Source organism: Athene noctua, chromosome 19 (assembly GCF_965140245.1).
Source record: "Athene noctua chromosome 19, bAthNoc1.hap1.1, whole genome shotgun sequence".
NCBI classification, from domain to species: Eukaryota; Metazoa; Chordata; class Aves; order Strigiformes; family Strigidae; genus Athene; species Athene noctua.
The window spans coordinates 8,389,848-8,409,403 of NC_134055.1; the positions used below are offsets into that span (position 1 = coordinate 8,389,848).

Here is a 19,556-nt window from a genome sequence, read left to right on the forward strand (position 1 = left end):
TTTTAAAAATATAGAAAAATTATTAATTATTTCTGTATTTAAAATATCAACAATTTATCAATTATTTCCATATTTAAAATATAGACATATTTAAATTTTTCATCTAATGGAAGAAATATTTAACCCTGATATTTCCATGGGGCTGGGGAGGTTGACCTGTAAAATTCTTGAGCCCCGTTAATTCAGATGCAGCTCAGGCTGAGGTTTTAATGATGCAGGGGATGCTGAGTAAACCCAGTGCCTACCTATGGCAAGGAATGGGTGAACATGGGTTTTGGCCTGACTAAACATCTCCCCGACACCTAAGACTCAGTTGTTTCCCCTAATAAGTTTTGTCCCCTTGTGCACAAGGAGCCCCGAGGAATCTCCCCAGTCTTCACCCACAAACACTTGACAGTTTTTTGAAGCACACGGTATGTACTGATGGCTCTCAGCCATGCAAAGATTTTAGCCCATGGCTTGGAGGGCCAGGATACTTGGCTGTTCCACGTTAGTGATTTACAGTCTAAGAAGATTGCTTGAGTGCTAATGGCAACCAATCACCCATTGCATAAACTTTCCAAAGAAATTCTCTTATTGACCCTCTATGAGGAGCTGTGTAGCTTCCCAAAGGAGCTTCCACCTCACGATACCTAACATTCTGCAGACAAAGCATCTGATGGTTCAAGAAAACTTAGATTGAGGGATTTCCTCACAGGTCAGTACTGACATGGACTTTTTTTTACCAAATAGGAAATAACATTTGTTTATTTTTATTCTCTACAATAGATTTCGGCCAATATTTTTTGAATTGGCCCATGAATACGTAAGTGCCATAAGTGCATAGTCCCACAGGGAAGGAAATGTGTGAGGCTTGTTTGGTCTGGATCTGCTTGTGGTGTGTACAACAGGGAATTACATTCTGCATGTAACAAGCTTCATGCTTTTGATCTTGCTCATCTCCATAGAAAGATAAGACTGAATAAATCCAGTGCTCCCAAGAGTCAAAAGGCATACCAGATGTGTTACAGAGCAAATAAAATATGGAGTCCTATTCTCCCTTCTGCTGGCTTGCACATATTAATAACACCCATATATTTAGAGAGACTGACTTGAACTGTCTGAAAACCATCTCTGTGCATGATTTGAGATGGATTGATCATTTAAGCTCTCTTTGGAGAGCTCAGCTCATAAAAAAGGGCTTGTACTACCCCTCTGCATAGGGGTGAATCAACCAGCTCCCAGTGGGGAGGATACTCTGATCGTCTCTGCCAGACAGAGTGTACGAACAGCACCAGTCCAGCAGCCCTCTCTGCTCTGGAAGAGTGTCTCAAAGAGCCATCTCAGGTGTGTTTGCAACACACCAGGCTAGATTTAAATGCGCAAAATGACAGAAGTGGGGATGAAGCAGCAGTGCCACTGCATGGTGAGATTTGTACTAGTATCATCTTCATGTCAGAGATGCCTGCTGAAACATATGGAAAACACAGCTCAGGTCAGAAAGAGAAAATACTTAAGCTCAAGTTGGATTTGAACTCTGATCCTTTCACTTGTGAAATGCCTGGAAACCCAGAGCCACACCCAAGGTACTTAGTCTGGACCCAAAAAACATTTAACTAATCCAGAAAGTGGACGTCCTAATGCAAAAGATCTTCTTACTAAAGGAAGCCACCCTGTCAGCAAATCCTTATGACATTTATTTTGCTAACCAACAGATAGATGATGCTTTCAAACACAGAGACGAATGCTCACTACTGCAGTTACACAAACTACTTTCAAAGCTTGCTCGCAACACACTGGGGACCCGGCTGCTTCAAGGTCTATGGTCATTATCCATCCTTGCAGAAAGCCTGAGAACGGTGGTGACAAATCAAGCTAATAAACATTTTCCTTGACTACTATGCACTGAAGTATTTAGTGTCTAATCCAGATGGCTGGTGGCTCCAAGACCTGGGACTCTGAAGTTGCATTTTCTGACCAGGGTGAACGCAGTCTGCTTTATTAAAATGAACTTGAGAATCTCACATCATCATTTCACATGCAACGGATATAACGTTGGGGCAAATACACATACTCTCTGACCTGGAACTCCAGAGCAGACGGTTTCCATATCTGCAGAAACCCATCACTTATTGCTACACAGAACCACAGTTTATTTCCCTCATATTCCTAGTTGGCAGATTTGTATTTTTCCAGCTAAACTCCGAGAAAGGAGTTGTGATTTCACTCTGTGAAGCCCAACCTCAAAACACATGGTAGGATTTGTTTTAGAAGTGTTCCAGCAGGGAGGATAAATAATTGAGATAATGAACAGGAGACTGTACCAGCATATCGCGTGACACCCAGTCTGTCTCCGTAATGTCTCGCTCTTACTGTCCTAGCACAGCTCTCCCTTCCCATTCCCCTCCCCGGCTGTGTGGGTAAAGCAATGCAACTGCAGGGAAAGAAAAGTCTAACGTACCAGAGATGTGGTAGACTTGGTGAAAGCAAGTCATGTACCCTGTGCCAGCAGCAACCCACTTAACCCTGATCCAGTGGTTGCTACGTTTGACACATCTTTGATTAAAGGATGAGCCAGTGCCTCCAGTGCTGGAAATGGGCACCGGGCTGTAAGCCTGTGGCTTCCACTCCACATATGCTCCTATGTCAAGCGATTTACAGCAACAAATGACGGACTTTGGGTGCCTTGCTAACTTGGTGTTCCCTCTTTGCAGCGTTTGCATAATTACATTAGTAAATAGTTGCACAATTCAGCTGCTCAAGGCTGAAAGCCCCACAAGTCTTCAGACTCCTCATTCAAAACACGAAAGGTGTGATACTGGCTTTATAACAATGGGGCTCTAATGATTTCAGCACAATTATCACAGAGGCACTGAGGGAAGGAAAAAAACCCAAAACAGCCCAACTTTCACCACAGGCCCTTAGGTCAGAGTTTTGTGCAAAACAGCAAATAAACCTCTTGGCATCTCTGCCCCATTTCTCAGCTCTGACAGCCCATGATCATTTGTATACCCAGAGTCTCTGCAGAACATTAAAAGGGCTTTTGGTTTCCCTACAGCCAAATGCTCAGTAGATATAAATTGCACAGCTCAACTGAAGTCAAGGGATCAAGGCTCCGTCTCTCTTTTTCTTGATGGATTACTCCAAAATTCATATTTCAGAGGGGAGAGAGAGGAGGTGGTTTTCAGCATATGAAAGGAGAGAGAAATCTGGAATCACAGCCATTGTTTAAACAAAAAAATCTTTGCAGCCCGTTTTTTCAATATTTTTTTGTATTTTGCCATTACAAGAAACTTCAACCTTGCAATGCAATGGGGCATAGCACACAGTTAAGTTTCAGGACATAAGAATTACATTTGCAGCTCATGCTTCAACCTGCTCAGGGGCCTAAACAATGCACTTTCCTCCTCTGAGTCTTACTTTCCTTTCATCCATTGTTAGTGTAATGTTTCTTCTGTAAAGCAGCCGAGGTCAGAGGATGAAAAATGACCAACTGTTACATACACACAGAGACATAAATGAGTATATTTGATTTCTGTGATAAAACCTGCCTGGCAGCTCTTCTCTTTCCATATAATAAAGTCCACCACTTCCATTGCACTTTTCGGAAATAGACATGTACAAAGGGGACAAACTCGGTTATCCCCAGGGTAGGGGGAGCAAATCAGAGCTACGTGAAGGCCATGCCGACAGCCCATGTTTACAGCGCCCGGAACACCACAGCAGCTCCACAAACCACGACACAACAGCTTTAACTCTGCAATCAGGACTACTCGGAGCAGGTCTCCATGCACTACACCGTTACAGTTCAAGGTGTACTGTCTTACAAATCAGGAACACACAACTTGAGTACGTCCAGTTTGAAGAAAATTTTATCTTTCAAAGAAAGAAGGAGACCAGCTTTTCTCAGTTAGTAGACACTTTTCTCCAGGACAAGTTCAAAATAGTCTCTGAACAAATCTGGAAGAGCATGGGTGAAGTCAGCTAAATTAGTCCATACAACCATGTTTCTTTGCAAGGAGAAAAGGTTGAAGCTAGAAACTCCCGAGGGAAGTCGGAAGCACAGCCAACTTCTACTGTCAACTCAGGGATCACTGAGATGTTATGCACCACAGATAGTACATTTGGCAACTCACAAGATAAACCACCAAGCGACTAACCCCTCCATCCACTTGTTGCCACACACATACACACAGTTTAGCCGGGGAGGGGGGGGGGGGGGGGGAAAAGACACTTTCAACTCCAGCACAAAAGAAATTTCAAGTCAAATTCCACAGTAGAAATATGAACACAGATCTCCTGTGCCTACCTAGGTGGCCATCAGTAGGGGACAACCAGCCGGGGCTTGCACCTCCATCCCGCTTTAATTTGTCTGATTTGCCAGCCTTTTTACACGGATACCGACTTTCCCTAAGTAGTTTATGTTCTGGCCCTTTGCAAAAGCTTTCACCAATGCCTGTGAAGGATAGCAGGCCCAAGCCATAAATCACAGCCAACCTGGGATCTGTTTTTTCAACACTTTTCCTCTAATGAGAGTCAGATGTTGGCTAGATAGACTTTATTAATTGTACTTGTTTAGAACCAGTCATGTCTGTAGCTCTGTAACAGGGTTTGAGCATGTGAAAGGCAAAGGGCTGACAGCAACCATGGAGAGGAGGAACACTTGTGTCACCCAGTAGCCTCTGGTCTGAATAGCAAACAGGAATCAAAAGCCTGGAGAGCTGTGGGAGGGAAGGGCTCCTACTGGGATATTGTACACCCTGGCCACGGCTCAGGGCCCAGTGAGCTGGAGCAAGAACTGTTCCTCTAAGGAGAAGCTCTCCAAGTTTTGTTTAGTGTAGGATCATTACGACTCAGCTGCAAGAGTCTCTCAGTTTACTGCCATGATATTTACTTGTTGTGTGCATCGCAAATATTCACCTTTTGGCAAAGGCAGAAGGGAAGGAAGGGCCCAGGTTGCTGGGGTCTCCCACAGCAGCGATGCTGGGACAGACAGCCCAAGACACCCCACCGAAGAAAGAAAAGCTCATCCGCTTCCTCCTCTCCACAACATGTCAGCACGTTCAGCTGCAGGGGAAATATGTATTCTTGCTGAATTGCAAACATCGCATGCTCTAACCTACGCGTGCAGAGACCAGACGTGCAGAGAACACCCCACCACCTTGCAGCGTCCCTTCTCCTTCCACAGTACAGAGGTGGCTGGGCAAGGCCAGGTCTGACCCAGGAGCAAGCGTGGAAGGAAGGAGGGAGGAGGAAGAGAGCATCTTCCTTTTTGCCCCTTTCTGGGTCAAAAAACTACCAAAATCCATAGGCTACTCACTTTCAACACATAGTTCCCAAGTTCAAAGCCAGCACTGACAAAGCCCCATGACTTTTGCTCAGCATGACCATTAGCATAATTAAAGTATCTCACAAATAAGGAGCTGGAAGCTCAGAGAAATTTGAAGACTGTCTCACTGACCAAAGAGGGTTTGTTCTCTTCGAGTTTTCACATCAGGGTTTTGTGGAATGGAAAGTTCTATTTGCACCTGTGAATTGTGAGTTAGTAGGCTGTCTATCAAAAGGAAGCAGAACATCTATAGAATATTTTTGCCTTTTTACCATCATTACAGATAATTCATCATCTCTGCTAGGAGACACCAATCACTGCCCAAATTTCTCCATTTGTAATGTCTCTCATATCTCTATTATAATAACCCTTACCCTTAACTTGCCTGGCTGTCTTTAAAAAGCAGCTCAGATTTCCTTTCTTATGAGAGCTGCTATCTGATCTTTTTCTGCTTGTAAAATATTCATACTTCATTATCATGTCTACTTGCTTCTACCTTCTTAAACAGGAAAAAGCATTTTTTCCCTGAATAAGCAATAAATATTTTTTCATTACCATGATACTCTGTGATTTTAAAGTATCTGTAAAAAAAAAACCTGAGCAAAACTGAATGAAAAGAAAATTTACCACAAAATGCACTTTTGGAGTAACAACGACTATTCAAGAACCCACAGAAAATTCGGTACATAGTTTCAAGTGAAAAAAACGGGGGCAATTTTTTACATTTTTGCAATATTTTCTCCAGATTTTTAAATATTATATTCATAGTTTCTTAATGACATGCTTCACTCTTAAGTTTTGAAATAACATTTAATTTAACAAACATTTAAATTAAAAATGAAATTAACTAATTAAATAGTCTTAAGTGGAACTAAATGGTTCACTTTGGGTCAAATGAAATAATCTGGGTTGACCCAAACCCATCTTTTAGTTATTGCCTTGTGCCAAAACCTTAAAAATTTCTATTTCAGTTTCTTCCAGATCATTTTTCTTTCCAATTTTTTGGTTTGGCAAATGAACCCAAAAAACCTCCCTTATTCACCCAGGTCTATTCTTAAACAGGTCACATCACTCACATTGTTTTATTTAAAATTTCACACATGCACACTCCCACACCACTAACTAATTTTAAACATAATTACTCTCAGCCTGGGGATTTGTGCTCTTTCACAGCGCCAAAGATCTATTTTTCTGGTTAGGCCTGTGCTCTGTTAGCATATGGAATTAGATCACGATCATTTATTCACAGGCAGCCACGAGTTGTGAGATCCGTGTTCAATCCATCTTTATCTGTCAGAGTAAGGTTACGCAGGGAATGGCTGGATTTTGATGCAACACGTTTTGCTAGAAATGTATTACCTATTATTTTTAGAAACACCAAGGACATTTTATTAATGTAGCCCAGCATAGTGCCTGAAGACTGAAATGACCCTAATAATAAAGATTTTACCTATCCAGCATAAGTTTGTTGAAGTTTTGCTGTCTATGGAGCTGCTGAACGTGGTGCTCCCAAGCGACACTGGTGGTACTGTGGGTGCTCAGTACTTCTGATATTGTACAAAACAACCTTCCTGTGAGACTTTTGCTCCCCTGCTTCACCACTGTATCGCTTCATGGCTGTAAAGCACACCAGAGCAAATAAAAAGAGAGAAAATAAAGACACATAGGGCTAGATCTCTCAAAGTCCCCAAACTAAAAGGAGGGAGCCCACATGCTTTCCTGCCAAGGAAGATGACAGCACAGTGCCCACAGGGGCTGGGGCTCCTTCCCAGGGGAAAACACTCCTCCTGTAACTGCTCCAGTCCTCACTACACCAAAATCCAGCCTCTGATACCCACTATCACTCCCTGATCACATGGAGTGATGGTTAACGGCACCTGACCCCAGTCCAAGCACGTATGGGAACCCCACTACGCTTGAAAGTTCATCTTGAATTGAGATAGTCTCACATCCCTTACAGAAGAGGCTGCTTTTCCCTGCTGGGAGAAGCAATCAGGGGAAAAATGCAGTCAAAATATGGTGTAATGTAACATGAAATAAGGAAGCAGACAGGACAAAAGGAAACATTCAAATCGAGGCTCACCGTGAAGTCTGGAGGGACTCTTATAATATTGGTTCTGCACCTGTGTATCACAGGTCAGAGAATCTCTCACAGTCTCGAGCCAAACAATGTGTGCTTAACTGGAGTATGTCTTTCAGAAAGACGCTCTAGAGCCAGACAACCCAGGTTTCTTTAGTGAACTGCATCCAAAGTTAACCATTCTATAAAAAAAATGCATCTTGTTTCCAGTTTGGATTTCTGACATTAAATTCTACCCCTGCTTTGAGTTTTATTACACTTCAGCCTGCAAGGCTGCAAGATGCCTCTAGGGTTAGACGTCTCCTCTCTGCACAAAGTCCCTGTAACTCATAAACATGTTACGTCTAGGATGCTCAGTGAAGCACTAGTGATTCCTCATCCAGAACATTTAGCACTGGTTTCCTTTAGCCAAGACATCATATTAGCTGAAAGACCAATAAGGGCAACAATTGTTTAAGCAACTGAAAAGGATGGTTTGAATTCAGAGAAATTCATCAAAATACTGTGTTTGCTCATGCCTTTACAACATCCATGTCTTCTACAGCAAATGCACTCTGATGATGATGATGATTACTACTATTATTGCCAGGGGCATTTTTGAAAAGCTTTGATTTCCCACATCAATATTTCTGCTTCAGGTTTGCCCATACTTCACTCCTCCCTGGGGGTCTGCAGGGCACCCCACAGCCCTTGTTCAACACACCATTGATCTGCACAAGGCTAATGAGTGTCACTCAGCACTCGGGAGCTGGAGTGAAATGATTCAAGGACACAAGATAGTCAGTCTCTTGAGGACATTACTCTGCCTAATTCTGCTAATTACCCTTTGCTGGCCTTTATTTAAATCCCCCTGAGCCCTTCAATGGTCCTTATAGATCTGAGCAGCCGAAAGAGGAATCCCCTCCACATTTCTCTGCAGCTGAAATTTTGTTCTCTGAGACATTCAGGGACACTGGGAGGGTCAGGAGAACCTGCAAATCCCTCATATCATTACGTCCCCATGATGTGAAGAACAAGGGAACACTCACATCAGACTAGTGGCTAGCACAAGGCTGTGCAAAGGACTTATAGTTTTGGTTTGTTTTTGTTGTTTCCTTGTTAACTTCTGGATGAAGAAAAATTAGTAAAGGAAATATCCACTTGGGGTTAACCAGGGACATTTCATTTTCAGCTTCTGATTTTTATCTCTTCAAAATAGCTACCCCAGGCTACCTCTCTAACTCATTCTAGAATGAAAAATCAGAGGATATCCATAATCAAACTGTTTTCCAGAATTCCCGCATGTTGTTATTTTTAACCAAAAATTCACCAAATACTTCCATATCTGGGGATCCATTTACTTTCTGATGGGACTGAACTCTTACTCACATTTTGTCTATTTGTGCTATCTCTGATTTATGATATCTACACAACAATAAGCACCATAACACGTGACCTCTAAGAGACATCATGTTGGTGGTAGTTTGAGTAGCTTCATTTTGAGGTTCTAGATGCCTCCACCTTGAAACTCTCCTAAAAATAGCCTTAAATGGCAAATTTAGACCCATGAACGAAGGCCCAGCATCTGGGGAGATTTCTCCTGGAACATGGCAAGCATTGGGTAAGGCTGGGCGTCAGCCAGTCTTCTCTCCCACGCCTGTCACCCCATGCACTCAGCCTCAATATTATGTTACTCTCACAGCTGTGGAGGATTTGACAATGAATTTTGACCCTCCCTCTGAGCACTGATGAGGAACGGGGAGAACAGTCAGCAAGTCCAAAATGGACAAATACAGAATGGTGCAATTTGTCTGCAATACACCAAGAAGGAACCGGATATCTCCAGAGACACATTCACCCCTCCCCAACCTCCCAACCCCGCACCTTCTTCTCACAACAGCTCAGCATCAGTAATCACTTCTGAGCAGCAGACAACAATACACGGGGCAAATAAGCTCATGCCAGGGTTTTAAAATTACACAGCTAGAGGATAGCTTCAGAGGCTCAACGCACAGTCACTGGTGCCTGCTGCTACATGGTGCTGCTGGCAAATAGGGATGAAGTTGGCACTTTCAAACAAGCACAGGGCCAGACTGCAACTGGAAGGAACAACCATAATTCTCCTGCACTCAAAGGAGCTCCTAGGTTTCGTACCCAGTGAGAGTTCATAGCCCCAACAGCACAATCAGGAAACTTAAGGGCACTTCATCAAATCAAATCTCTTAAGTGTTTAAGTTCATCTTTCTCCATGAAATGTGCCTGGAAGACACTCTCAAGCACTTCACCAAAGTTAATTGCTCGAACCCAAACCATCACAGTCCACAAATCCTTCAAACTTTGAGAAGACTTAATGCTGAACTGCTGCCAAGCGCTCATTCTTCTGCAGCCACAGCAACAGCTTTCTTATCAATAAATGGGCATTCCTGTGCATGCAACACCCAGTAATGGCAATGGAAATGTCTCAGTCAAATGCCTAATTTGAGAGTAGGATATGACCAAAAGGTTGCAGGCAGCAAAAAAGTGCTAAGTGCAGCTACAGGCCAAGCGAGACGCTCATTCAAAATAAACAATGGAACAGTCCCCTTCCAGAAGTGTGAGGACAGCCAGCGTGGGGGCTGCTATAAAAACGTCGACATTTGCTATAAATTGCTGTGCTTCAAAACCCAAGACACTACAGTTTTCCTCAATAGGAAAAAACTGGGCTATCTCCAAAAACTGTTGGTAAATGAGGACTTCAAGGGTGACAATTGCATCAGTACAAAATCAATCTCCTGTTTTAGCCCAATTAGTGCTGTGCTAAATCATCAGCCCAGGCCTTGCCTTTTGCAGTTGAAAGAGACACATCTGTGAGGCTCTTCTGTTGCATGTGTTTTATATTATACTCTAGCACAATATGCATAAACTAACACTATTCTACACTTACACAGCACCTCATCTGGAAATCTGAAAGCGATTTATGAATGGTGGGCATCTGTGACATTTTACAGATGGAAATTGAGGCACAGAGGGATTCAGTAATTAGCCCCAGACTTGCACAATGAGTCAGCTGCAGAGCAGAGCCCATTATTTGTTGTGTAGTAACATCTAGTGTCCAAACACAGAGGGAGACAAATCCCCCGCCCCCCAAAATGTAAAAGCATGCCCAAAAATGCCACCCAGGTCTGTCTGTGCTCAGACCAAGACTGTTGAGGAATCGTTGGTGTGAGTGCATATCCTAAAGCAGTCTCCCCTGGTAGACAGGTCCCTCCATTCTTGTAATACAAACACAGGTCAGAAGAAGGGTTAATAAGCCTGGAAGTTTGTCTGCTTTTTCCACATCAGTTGATCTAATAAAAAAGATTGATTCTCCCTGAAAATCTGGCCTCACTTTAACAAATCATTTGATTTGACACAAAGGACTATATTCAGATAGTTTAAATTCCACTTTAGTCCCTGAAACTGAAGTTTCTGATGGGCTGATTACTTAGAAAGAGCCAATAGGAAACACCAGGCAGAGACACCCACCTTGGGTAGGGTCAAAGGTGCCTGAGTGCGGCCAGAAGCATCTGCTGCACTCGGGCACGACTCTCTCATAGTGCTTATGAGCCTACGAGGAATGTCACAGTGTTACAGAAAACAGACAGGCTTTTCTAAACCTTCTAGAAATACAGCAGCAACTCACACTTCTGAAGCACTTCCAGTACATAAGCATAACACCATATTACCTTCCCACCCTGCCCAAGACAGTGGGCCAGATGCCTGGAGTGACATTCCCAAGGATGCAGAACACTAAAGGGTAGAAAAAGCCCATGACACAATTCAAGCAATCCAGGCGCTTGGATTGAAATGGCAAATTATCAACTTCTTTAGTTTGAAAAGAGAAAAGCATCTGCAGTCAGATCTCTATTGCACCTTAAAACAGACCTAACTTTTAGCTCTCCATTATTCCCTCTTGGTCCTGCCTATATCAAAGTTAATGAACATTGCAGTTGGAAGAGGCTAATTTTACAGTGCTCCTGGCCTCAGTCTACCTGTTCTCTACTTATTTGGCATGTTTCCTTCTAAAAAAGAGAAGAGAAAATCTTCATGTCATATGGTGCCATGTACACCCTACACCACACAAATTTTTTTATCTAGTTTCCAGGGAAGTTGTGGAATCCCTTCTGCACATTTCATTGCTCATCTCAGAATACCTCCCCCTCCAGGCCTCAGAGAGCAAATCCCAGCCACACTAGGGGCAATACATCTCTGCCTTGCTGCCTGGCCCCATACTTCCAAAGAGTTTACCCTACATCCTAAAAATCAGTGTATTATTTGGAAGCTAAATGACTGAGAGCAAACGACAGAGGGAAACATTTTCAAACATAAGACAACTAGAGGAATCTTGGGCCAAATTGTTGAAAATTAGAATTCCTAGCACAGTCAGAAAAAAAAAAAACCAAAACAAACCAACACAAACTATAAAACCCCAATATTCTCTAACTCCCATTGTCTGGTTAACAGAATAATAACATGAATTAGATTTTACCTGGATGAAACCTTAAGGGTGCATGGCAGGGTGCAATGGAGTAAGCCACATTTTAAAATAATTTAATAACTCGTCTCCTCAGAGGACCATAATGTGCTGGGGGCAGGACTATTCCTGCCCTCTACAGACACAGAATAGGGCAGATGTTGAAAAGCGCAGTCACCAAGGGAGAAACTGAAGCACAAAGTGGAGAGAGACCAAGGAAACAAATCAGCACTTTAAAAAGACAATGAAGCAACAAGACTGGCCTGTGGCAGGAGTAAGAATAAGGATTGCAGAAGATTTAGATGTAAATGCAGATGGCACGTTCTTGGACATATCGTTTCGATCCTCTGTGGCGGTTGCAATACGAGGGTCATCGTGATAAGAAGTGTATTCACGTGCCAGGACATGCCCATGTACCAGAGAGGAGTAAGCAATAGCATCCCCAACCATGGAAGAGAATATGAAAGACAATGAGGATAGAAACAGGAACTGAAGGATCCTTCTCTCCCAGAAGGGCTGGGACTGACTTCTCTATTTGGACACTGATTTTTTCCTGATACAATAAGAACTAAGAATTTTAAGGAAGGACCTGAAGTCATTACACACCCTGAATGCCCTCTGGTCTCTGCAGTGAGTGCTGGGCATAGGTGTTGGCAATCTTCCATGTCAGGGTCCCACCCAAGGGATGCAGAGCTGCAGATTTGAGGCAGATCCTTTCCAGGCTTCCATCTCTGCCCTGCTTCGCTACTGCCCACTCCAGTTGTGCCTGAGATGAACAGCCAATTCCATGCTGAACAACCCCAGTTAATGAGGAATCAGAGGCACGTTCTGTAATGGGCATCCATGGGCAGAGCACACAGAGAGAGATTAACTGCAGCTAGAGCATGAAGCACATCTCCAACAGAGGCAGGGGCAGAAAGACAGATGTTTGTCCTAATTTAAGACTTCATAGGAGCTTCTGGACTATGGGACACTCATTTTTCTGCTGAGTATGTGTTCAGTAAGGAGAGCAAAGAGGCAGATTAGCATGAGCTCTTCATGCCCTTGCATACCGCTGCTTTCACAAAACAGGCCCTTTGGAGTAACTCATCTGCTCAGCATATGTGCTGCTTCAAAGGTCCCTGATTTTCATCTTTTACCATCAATCTGGAGACATAGATTTCATGCACCGACAAGCAACAAATAAGCTCTCATTCACTTTCAACCTTCAAAACTATTTCAGTTTTCTCAGGGGAGGCTGTTCAGAGGCACCAACACGAGTGTCACAGAAACACTCGGATGTAGGGAGACACCAGGTTGCTGGATGTCAGTGGCTGATGAACCTCTGTCCTCACATAAGAGCCTGCAATTGCAATGTCACAGCCACCTTCCCTGGGAGCACTCTGCAGCACTCACCTCATCAAGCCAACCCTTTCTGGTTCTTCTCAACATACCACCCCCAAAGACTGATGGGGAGCATGAGCAGGGAAAACAGAGGGGATGAGTTTTAATTGCAAGAAGGAGAGCACAGCAGGCATCCTGGGACAGACCCAGGGTCTGTGGAGCCTGGTGTCCCCTCTCAGACCTGACCCAAGGGAAAACAAGAAAGCTGCAAGCAGGGTGGCCCTTCCCAGGTGCTCCCTGGGCAACTCCCTGAATCTAAGAGGAGCAGGGCATTTCCAGCTCCCTTTTTCCTTGCCCTCCAGGTATCTGAGGCAACGAGCAGACAGAGACTCACAGACCCCTTCCCGTATGCTTCCCCCCACAAGCAAGGGGCACCCCTTGCTGCCACAGCCCCCCACCCAGGAGTGCACCCCGCTTCACTCTTAGGCTCTGCTTTTCTGTGATGTTCATGTTGCCCACTTACGGTCCTGGTTGGAAAAGTAACCGTGCTGGCGGCCAGATGAACCTGCGGAGGGGGAGACAAGGCAATTATCACTGGGAACGTGTCAAACCCCCGCCCTGCACAGCATTGGTTCAGCAGAGAAAAAGTTTACTCAGCTTGTGGAGCAAAACTTGGTAAGGAATGAAAGTGCCTTCGCTCTCCCCACTCGGCTCGTTTTGCACTCTTGCCAGCACTTCCCCCCTTCCCACCCACAGCAAGACATGCATGCACAGACGCACACACTCGTGCTCTCAAAGTGCTGAAATAAGCCTGTAAAAAAGCCCCATGCCTCTATTGGAGATGATGCTTCCAAGAAATACAACCACAGAAAAACCTACTGAATGAAACAGGCTGCAGCAATCCATTCCGGCTGAATGTAAAAGGGGCTTGGGGTTGGGTTTGGGGTTGGTTTTGGATAACGGCAGTCATTGCCTCAGCTGCACACTACGGAGAAAAAATGGTCCCAGGTTCAAGAAGGGCGAGCAGCAGCCATCATTTTGGCTGAGCCATGGGAGGAAGAACCCGGCACCTTCCCAGCTGCTGGTGCCTATGCTAAAAACCAAGTTTGTGCCAACAAGAAGAGAAACAGTCAAGCTGGGTGGTAGGGGGAGCAGGGAGGCCTTTATCAGAATGGGCACAGCAGCATTTCATAATGTTTAGAAAAACAGAGTACAGTTCAGAGAGGGTGTCTGCCCCCAGGTCTGCTGGGGCCAGCTTGTGAGCTGGGCTGGTTAACCTTGCCTCTAGAGATTTTTCTATCTCCAAGTGTAAAACCAGAGAAGACAACTCCAGCTGTCTTTGTAAACCACTCTGAGGCCTGCAAAGACCTAATTATTTAAGTCTGTGAACCACAAAGCACTTTCATCTGGAAAACACTATGAGCAAATCGGTATCTGTGTTTTCTTGCATAGAAGGGTAAAAAAGGAAAGAGAAAAATGCTAAACAAGCTGAGAAATAATTGTCTTAGTACCAAAAATTTCCCGCAGCACTGGAGGATGACGGTCACACTGGAGTGATGTATATTAGTCATGATCAGCACACATAAAATCATCTTGAAGATACTAACTACAAACAACTGTTACAAGATTTTACAAGCGTGTGTTTGTTGTACCAGTGTCTAGAAACATCACATTAAAAACAACAAACAAGATCAGATAATTGCTTTGAATATGGTTTTTGTTAGTTTGAGGTCCTAGATGGTTTTGTGCAGATGCTTAGAAAGCTGAGCAGCAGGCTTGCTGATTGTCCTCCTCCTCACCTTCGCTGGGAGGAACAGAGATGTTGGTGCAATGACATCACTGCAAATCTGGACAAGGCCTAGAGTCCCTTAAGAACCTCAGACACTCACTAAAACCCACAGATTCCTTTGGAGGGCTGATGATTTAATATTCCTCCAGCTCCTCTGTGTCACCTCAGGCTTTAAAGCACACAAGCAGTGATAACAGGCCAAGTCCAGTCCACAGTCACCAGGGTTACATTCCTCCTGAACTGTCCTTTGAGGGAAGTAAAGAGAGACTTGGCTGCTGGTGTGACTCTCAGCAGCTGTTTCCATAATGCTGGGCAAGTATGTGACATGGATGAACAGAAAATTGCCCTGAATGGACCAGCCCTATCTTATTCCCCTTTTCTTAAAGAAATACTGTCTCAGAGGGACCTGCCCCCAAGCCCCTCACAGGATTGCCAACGTGAGGAATGTTTTCAGCCTGTTTAACCCAAGGTTTGGGTTTCAAGTGACAATCAGTAGGGACAAGGTAAATCAGACAAGGCAACCAAGGGGATGTTCCCATAAAGCCCCACCACGGCTTTGGCCAGATGAGCCATCACAGCGTGTGCTGTACCACTCACACCACTTCTAGCCCCACCAACTCGAGCACTGGGAGCCAGGAGGCAATGCCTGCCACCGGGAAATCCTGTAGGAGAAGGTGCTGGCCACGCTGCAGCCTTTTCTGCAAGCATTACCAGTGCCAGCTGGCTCCAAGCTATGTCAGCACGTACTGCAACCTCAGCTCTGGCTGCAGAGGAGAGAACAGGCAAGTGGGGATCTAGGACACATGCTAAGCCAGGGCAGCAACCTGGCTGGATCTGAGCATTACTGTAAGTGCAAAGATAGAAAACACGGTACTTACTGAAACCTTCCCGTGTCATGGCCAATGCCAGTTTTGTTTCTACGTGAGCAGTAGTTGCAACCTCACAAAGAAACGTGGCAGGAGCTGGACAGGGAAGTCCTGGCCTCCCACAGAAACCTCTCTCCAGATACTCCAGTTCCTGATCCTTCCAAATCTAATGGGTTCCCAACTCTGGTACCTCTTGCTATAGGTAACAAACCTGTCTTAAGCCATGGCAGTGCCCTGCTTCACAGAAGTCAAGTTGAAAATACTCTGCTCCCTGTCTTTGCTACAGCAGACACATGACTGCAAGTGCAAGAAGGCAGAGCAAAGCTCAGTTATCCAAGTCAGCTACCAGCCCAAAGAAAGCATCACAGGCAAATCTCAAAGGGCCTAGAAATTAGTTATCTTGGACCACAGCAGCTGCCCTCCATGTCAGGGAATGGCACATCAGATGCAAGAGGAGTGCAGAGAAGCAAGAGCCAAACTTTGTGTTTTAAAACCCTAAGGCCAGCTCTGGCCAACCTGAGGTCCCAAGATGCTGGAGGCTACAAGGTCACACAGCATTTGTCTTGTGCACTCACAGCTGAAACTTTCAGGTGGGGAGTTGTCCTGGAGAACTCTGCTATCCCCTTTTAACTGATACTGTCATTGCAGCCAGAACCCCAAAATGCAGCACACCGTTTTGTGATTGTACTCTCTTCAGGAGGAGGACTGATGTGGAAGAGACAATTAATTTAGTCTCTCAGTGCCTTACCAGGCTTGAGGATTTAACAGAAGAGCAAGCAAGTGCATCCTGCATGAGATTTCTGGGAATGGGTAGTCAGAGAAAACAGGTATGAGATACAAGTTACGGACAGTGCAACAAGTAACTTTGGTGCCAAAAGCCTTGCATCACCACAGAGCCTTCAAACTAACTGCAAGCCATAACAAAAATCTCAGAACCACATAGTTTTACAGTATTAACTGAGTAATAACCACTATGCAATAAATTTTCTTTCATTATTCCACCATTAACAGCAACTACAAACCACCAAGTTCTGCTTCTACTTTGAGGAGCAGATAAAGATTCCAGTTCAGTCCTTTCCAGTTAAAATTAGAGAAATGTTTTATGCCTTCTGCAAGAACTACAGAGTCAACAGAAATACTAAGGGCCAAATCCAGAGGAATCCTATTACTAAGGTCCATCTAGGGTTAGACAGCATCCACAGTGTGGCATAGGAAATTTCTCCCTTTGCACAACAGTGCCAGGTCGAGATCAATGACATCAAAAAAATGTTTACAAGGTCTTTTCTGTAACAGCAACAAGAAAGAGAAAACTAAATCACAATTACAAAAGAAAGTCCAGTCAAAGGTAGAAATGTATTCCACAGCCCTGCACAGGGAATCCATTTCTGGACAGCTGCCTAAAACTCTGCATCCGCCTCATGCTGGCTCAACCCCCACTGCTCTTGGCAGGTGAGATAGAAAATTGGTTATAAAATGAGCCCTATATTTTATAAGTTTCATAAACATTTTTTAAAAAAACTAGAATATGAGGTATTCTCAGAGATCCTGTGCCAGAGAGTAATGTGGTCTAACTTGGAAACAGAGTTACCACCTGTTCATGGCAACTACTCTTTTAATCTTCATTTCTGTTTTATTACCTGACCAACACTATTTTATTAGCTGACAATTAGTTTAGGTTGATTTAATTAAACAAAATTGATTACCTTCCCTCTTTCTTCAAGGCCAAAATTTCTGCAGGACTAGGGGTTTGAACAACTTGGACCCTGTATCAATAAAGCTGTATTCCAGATCTTTTTGTCAAAAAATGATCACACAGCAATTGAGGTAAATACATGTCAGTCGACAAAAAGATGTTCTAAGTATGTGTTAAAAAGGCAGGCTCTGGCTTCCTGGTTAAAAACTGAGGTGATAGTTTGACACCAGGTAGCACAAATCCTTAAGCTTAACTGGTTTAAGTTGCCACCTCTGTTTTAAGAATCAGTGTGTCTACACCTCACAGATGGACAATACACCAGATAGGAAAGAGATAGCTGAAAAACAACCCAATATGAAAAGAATTAATCCATTATTTTTCAGGGAGATCATTTCCTTAAATCACACGGCTGCAGAGATGCTCGAGTCAGTAGAACAGAAAGGGCAGTGCAGGAGTGGAGCAGCAGGCATGGTGAAGGGGGTAAATTTTAACTGCCACTGGAAAGGGGTTCATTTAACTAAGTGCAAAAATGAACACACAGTCGTTGTCTGCCAGTATCAGACAGCACAGTTAGCACCTAACTAAAGCTTGAAGCTGATGACAAATATCTGTTGACACCAATAGGCCAACAGAAGGTCATTTGCATCTTAAACAGATGCCTCTAAAATAGATGTTGCACACTAGACAAGGCAAGATTTTCTGTAAGTGTTTGCTCTTCAGTTAGCACACACACTCATGCATCAGCATTCAGGCTAAAGTAGCATGTGTCTGAAAAAAAACTGGTCTACAGTGAAAAAGATAGCATAGGGTAGATAGCTCAGCTGTAATACGGCTTTGGATTTGTTTTGATTTGTTGTGGTAACAGTTTTCTTTTTTTTTTCCCTTTAATCTTTTTTTTTCTTCATTCTTTTTTTTTTTTCGTTCCCACTTTTTAAGAGCTACACCAAGAAGGAAGTCCTGACTGGGAAAACATCTCAAGTTCAGCACCTACTCAACATTAATACACAAGTAGGTACTTAAACTGTGAGGTATCAGTCGGACTGAGAAGAGAGAGTGTTCATCCAGAAATGTTGTACAGATATTTATGTTTGGCTCATTTTAAACATTCAAAGCAAAAAGCAAGATCAGCAGCATTAATAGCCTTTCAAGTACCAGCCCTTACCAAGCTAAGCTTGAATGAAACATTCAAGGATGAACTCTCATGTCACAATTTCACAAATCCCATTTTGCAACAAGGCAAAACTCAGTAGATAATTATATCTGCAGAGCTTGCAGTAGAGGTTGTGGCAACAACTCAGACCTGGAGGATGGATAGAAATGACTGTAACAGTAGTAGACATTGGGGTGCAGTTAAGTATAGACAATGTTGTAGTCAAATGGCTGTTCTTCAAGATATATGTTGCCTTTGACAGAGCCTTGAAAAGTGAACCACCACCATTAGTTATAACTCCCTGGCAACAAAAGCTCTAATAATTCTGACTAATTGTCATGGAAAGTTACCCTGATTGCAAATTTGACACTTAAAAAAATGCAATTTTGGAATTCCAAACAGGCCAGGAACATGATTAGGCTCTACATTTTAACACCCTCTTGATCAGTGGTGGGGTAATGGAGACCCTTCCAAGAGCTTTGTTTTGAAATGAATGGCGCCATATTGATGAAACAACTTGGACAGAAACCAGAAATTAAATTGAAAGTTTAAACAATGCAGCTGTATTTTATCATCCTGTATTGTCAAGCTTTAACGAAAATAGCTCCTAAACAGAGCCACATGTTTTGCCTGTTGCCCAAAAACTGAAGGTGAATTTTAAAACCCTTTCCTAAACTGCAGGATGCCAAGATTTTTCAGCTAGAAGTTATTATTAGGACACAACAGTATTTCATATAAGTCTTGACAACGGTTTTGTATGGTTTCTGTAAAAGTAACTTCATTTTTTAAATCAGAGATGGCTTAGATGACTGATGCTTCAAAAAATGGAACCTCTGTTGTGTATTTCTTCTTGTTCCATATACATATGGTACCAGG

At 43.5% G+C, this 19,556-nt stretch overlaps 1 protein-coding gene across 1 annotated transcript in view; it reads right to left on the bottom strand.

Moving 5' to 3' along the window:
* Positions 1-19,556, bottom strand: part of COL26A1 (collagen type XXVI alpha 1 chain) — a 172,291-nt gene that overhangs the window by 40,981 nt on the left and 111,754 nt on the right. Inside the window, exon 4 of the mRNA XM_074922925.1 lies at positions 13,706-13,747. Within this exon, the coding sequence (XP_074779026.1) occupies positions 13,706-13,747 (42 nt within the window). The remainder of the gene's footprint in view (positions 1-13,705; positions 13,748-19,556) is intronic.